Raw genomic sequence first — 5,013 nt, 5'->3', positions numbered from 1 at the left:
CAAGGATCGCCTTAGCCAGACAATTGCAAGCCTTTTGAAAAGCTTTTATTTGTTGTAATTATGTGTGAAGATAAATTATTACCTACTAACCTACTCCCATCAACCCACAGCCATCCGATACTTAACCCCCCACCCCCCATATGGTTTTAAAGTTTCGGGAATTTGCATAATTATGAAATAAAAACAGTTTAGATTATTTATTTGAGCATTTTTTATGATTCCCCTCAATTTATTATTGCCTGAAACTGATTATTTTGTAGGTGAATAGAAGGATAATAGGATTGGTGATAGCCGTTGTCTTGGTTGTTGTACTTGTTCTTGCTATTCTTATTCCTCTAACACTGAGAAAGGAGAACCAGGCATCAAACAACCCCAGTCCTCTCTGTAAGTCTTTGTATTATTATTAATTAAATATCTGGTCTAAAGTAATTTCAATTTATCAAAGTAATGCACATGTCAGAAAGTCTAAAGGAAAGATAACATTTTTGAAAATTAGGACTAACTTTAAGTTCTAGGACAAAATCATAGTACTAATGAATTTTGTTCCAGGCCTTTAAGTTATATCTACTTTTCACAAATGTATGTATTGTTTGTTTTACATTAGAAAAGCGTAACCCAACATTTATTGGCGGTCGCCATTTTGGGATCAAAATTATGGTCAGCTACTGTATAATGTAGCATAATTGATATGTTGTATTTTTACCAGAACTCGGTTACTTACAGCATATGATTAAGTGTAAAACAAGGATCTCCCAATTTTTTCAGCATCATGTCCCGTTGGATACTCAGGACATTTTTGCGACGAGCCCGTTTGTATAAGCATGTGCCATCAAGGAGATTGCGTGCGCCCAAACACCTGTAACTGCAATTCTGGTTGGACAGGCCTTGCGTGCGACCAGGCAATATGCGAAATGTCCTGCAGTCTGCACGGAAACTGCACAGCTCCTGATACCTGTACATGTGAGAATGGTTGGCAAGGAATGACATGCGAGATGCCCTTCGCACCCGGATTTAATCCCACCGTGAGATATATCTACAATATATCTATATCCCATACAATGGAAAGTAATACTATGATGAATACTGATTCCTACACTAATGGAGTAGATGTTCAACAATTCCTTTCCAATGTAAACATAACATTTTCCATTTCTACTGTCCAAAGAAAGACAAATGAGTCGATTGGGATGCTTCGGATATTGAATGCAATTTGTCACTCCGACTTTGGAAAACAAATAACAGATTTAAAAAATGATACATGCGACCAAGTCTTAAAGAATTTATTGCGCATTGAAATTATGTTTTCTCAAGATATGATGACTGGAAAAATTATAAATATTTACTACAATTCTTCTACCAAAGCCCAGGCAAACTTAATAGCACTTTTACTTAGCTTTATTGACTGTAAAACAGCGCCATCAAACGAGGACAGGATCGAAGAGACTTCAACTAATGACGGGAAACAAACTTATTTGCTTCGCCATCGACTAAAATCTGAAAATGGCATGGGTTGCTTTAATTTTAAAAGAGAAGTAAAAAATGAAGAGAATATGATTACCGATCGCGAGGAAAAGAAAATATGTATGGGAGAGACTGGGGCTCCTCAAATTATCACCATGTCAGAGTTTTTTGAGATCGGTAAAAATATGAATGTTAACGACTCTATAAACGGAGATGAATCGAATTTATCGCCTTTGCCGTCTTGTAAAGGGCGGGTCTTTGCAATCGGATCTCTTGTCTCCATGAAGAAAATGACTGAAGCTGAATTAGAAGATGAACTAGAAAATGTACAGATGGTCTTAGCATTTAAAAATATCCAGTCTTCTCCCATCGACGAGTTCGCGTTCAGGAGGATTTCAATGGAGGAGGAATACAAATACAGCAATGCTCCTCAGAAAATTGGTCACCTTCTTCGTCACCCATTCCCAAATCTTCGTCTATCACTTGGTCTTGATTTGGTAAGGAAAAACCAATATACCATTTCCATCATTGGAAAAATGATTTTCTCTCAAAGTGTCACAGACAGAGATTCTAGGTCACTTCTCATAGCGATTCTTGGGTCATCGCAAACCTTATCGGGACAGAAAATCCTGATGCAACTTTTAAATGCTAAGGAGAAAGTGAATGGTGATCATTACCTTGCCTTGGGTTCCGTGGCTCAAATGATAAAGCCCTCCGAAGATATGGTTTCGCTAATGCGTAAACTTCTAAGTAACACCCTGGATGAGGATGTTAAAACTCGAGCTGTTTTAGTTCTTGGAGTACTGGGAAATAGGGGATTGGATCAGAAAGTTGTTCCTATCTTGACTGAAAAATTATTCCAGAATAATGTCCCTCACGATGAAATTTGTTTATTGATTTCAGCTTTAGGGAATACTCACTCAGAAAAAGCTTTAAAGCCTTTGTCAAAAGTTTTAGAGAACATGGAAACATTTTATAAAATCCTTTGTTTAAGAGCTCTGAAAAATATTCCTGGGCAAAAAAGTTACAAGCTTGTTTTACACGCCCTTTTGAATACACGAAATAAAACGGTAGCTCTTCAATGTATAAAGACGCTAAAATATAAAGGAAATTGGATCAACAAGAATGCCTCAAATTCTATTCTACAGATAGCTTACAACACGAAAGATGTAGGAATAATTTTTGCTATTAAACACATGTTTCTTCAGCTACATGAACATGGCATTTGTACAGAGAAACAAAAGGAGGATTTTCACTCCAAATCATTGAAAATAAACGAAATTATTTTCAAACTTCAGAACCCCGAAGTACAACTTTTTGAGCTAAAACGAGAGTCTCAGAATTTTGGTGTGTATTTTAATATGTCGGTGGATTCTCAAATACGTGGCTCTGAGTATGATTTTAATGCTAATTCAAACCTTGGCATAAAGGTGTTTGGTAAACGTATAAATGTTTTGGAGGCAGGATCTGCTAACTCGCTGGTTGACTCTGGTATGTTTATGTCTTCAGTTTTTATGACCTTAAATTTATTTGGACGAGAGTACGACTTATTCATGAAATCATGGAGATTTGAGCTAAATTTGGGTATCGTAGAAGGAGATCCATGTAAGGCAAACAATGGTGTTATCAGGCACACCCTTTCTGAGCACTTTCAATTTAGAAACTTTACTTTTACCTATGGTATATTTGGAATAGCCTCAATCAATTTGAAGGTGGGGGTCAGTGCGCCTGTTTCTTTTGGATATGGATTCAGTATTGTTGGAAATGATGGTGATTTGGTACCACAGCAAGTGAATGTTGTTGCAAAGCCTGAAGCAAACCTGACCACAAGTGTCACTGCCTCTGTCGGTGGCACTTTAGCGCGATTTGGGGTAAGAGGAGACATTGATGTTCTGACAGGAAGTGTGCAAACTAACGTTGCTTTGAATTTACAAAATCGAAACTTCTGTCATTTTGTAGATGTCAATGGGCACGTATTACAAGGTTCTCTGTACATTTTCGGGCAAGTAGGTTTCTCTTTGTTTGAAAGAAAATTTGAAAGGAAACTTTTTGATTGGACTGGAGTTAATATATCAAGAACTGTAACGGAATCCTTCTGTTGCTCAAAGGTTTTTCATTCTACCAAAGAAACACCCATTCGGAGATGTAGCATGCTGTACCCTATTCTTTCAAATACTAGTGGAGTATCTTGCAATAGAAAAATGTCTGAGAGTTTATCAGTGCTCACTTCAGTAAGAACGTGTTTAAATTCAGTAAACAGTAGTGGTTGCCCGACAGGCCTGACAAAAGCTTTAACAAATGAAGGCATTCATATTTTTGGCCTTAAGTCTTTAAACCAATTAAAGAAAAGTTACGTTTTAACCACTAAACATATAATGCCAATATTAATTACTAATACTGGTGATTATTACGGTTTAGATAGATCAGGTAATGTTGTCCAAGTAAATGAGTATGACAATGTTACAAAGGTTAAGTTGTCTCTCATAAACCTGTTAGCTAGTTTGGTTTACAGTCCAGAAATAAAACAAGTTTATGGAAGTTTGATAAAGAAACAAAGTCTATCACAACAACCACCAACATTGTCTGTAGTAAAATCCACTTCTAAAGTACTCGATCTCAGACCCTATTGTTACAAAATGATCGCGATTTGTGAGAACATAAAAATGGGGAAAATGTATCATGGTGACAGGATGACATTTACAGAAAATAAAGAAATCAAATCATTCAACGACAAGGAGGCATGCTCTGGGTACATCAAGTCTAACGGAATCAGATATCCGTTCTATTGTGAAGCCTACCCCTTCTCGTTTACATTACAGGGAGGTAGTGGGGCCACTGTAATGTCCGTCAACGTAATGGAAAGAGATGTCAAAATGGAGGCATTCCATGCTTTTATTAGAAGTTCCGGACTGAAAGGGGGTGATTCTTTTGTTGTTATTGTTTAATATTACAAAAAAAAAGAAAACGTTCACAGTTATGTTTTGTTTAAAATCCATATTAAAACTATTGAAAGCACATGTACTTTGAGTTTAAGAAAAGACTGCTTTATGGTTATACATCTTCTGTTGGTATGAGGAATAGATTTTATGTAAAAAATTTTGATATGAAATAAACGGAATGTGTGTAATGCATATATATATATAATAATATTCATATGTATCTGTACTTTCGTTTGTGAATACTCTTTTTAACTTAGGAAATGATATCTTTATTAAAAGAAAGTAATAAAGTGTTTCTTTGTTATTTTGGGAGGGTGATGTTTGAATAACCCCTTCAATTATAAGAAGCATATGAATATTTACAAATATAATTAAGGTTAAAGTATCAGTAGTTGTCTATATTTTATTAATTAAATACTCTCACTGTAATAATATTGAACAATTACCTGTAAGAACGTGTATAGTCAATATAAAAAGGGGGAGGAAAATGTACGTCTCTGATCTACATTGTTAGCTTGACCCGATGTACGCATATTGTAAGAAATACAACTCTTCTTTTCTTCTTCAAATAATTTAAAGTTAGAACCATCTGATAAAAAAAAACATGAGGAGA

At 35.6% G+C, this 5,013-nt stretch overlaps 1 protein-coding gene across 1 annotated transcript; it reads left to right on the top strand.

The window, feature by feature from the left end:
* Positions 1-260: 260 nt before the first annotated feature.
* On the top strand, positions 261-4,527 carry LOC134267164 (uncharacterized; the record flags this gene model as incomplete). The annotated part of the gene is made up of 2 exons (XM_062749383.1): positions 261-384; positions 766-4,527. Coding segments are annotated over 2 exons (3,765 nt in total), but the record flags the coding sequence as incomplete, so codon positions are not given.
* Between the last annotated feature and the right edge of the window lie 486 nt (positions 4,528-5,013).

Source organism: Saccostrea cucullata, unplaced genomic scaffold (assembly GCF_032062105.1).
Source record: "Saccostrea cucullata isolate Sc308-1 unplaced genomic scaffold, CSIRO_AGI_Scuc_v1 ctg15509, whole genome shotgun sequence".
In the NCBI taxonomy this organism is placed as follows: Eukaryota; Metazoa; Mollusca; class Bivalvia; order Ostreida; family Ostreidae; genus Saccostrea; species Saccostrea cuccullata.
Note: the sequence above shows the minus strand (reverse complement) of the source record. Positions and strands in the feature narration are given on the sequence as shown.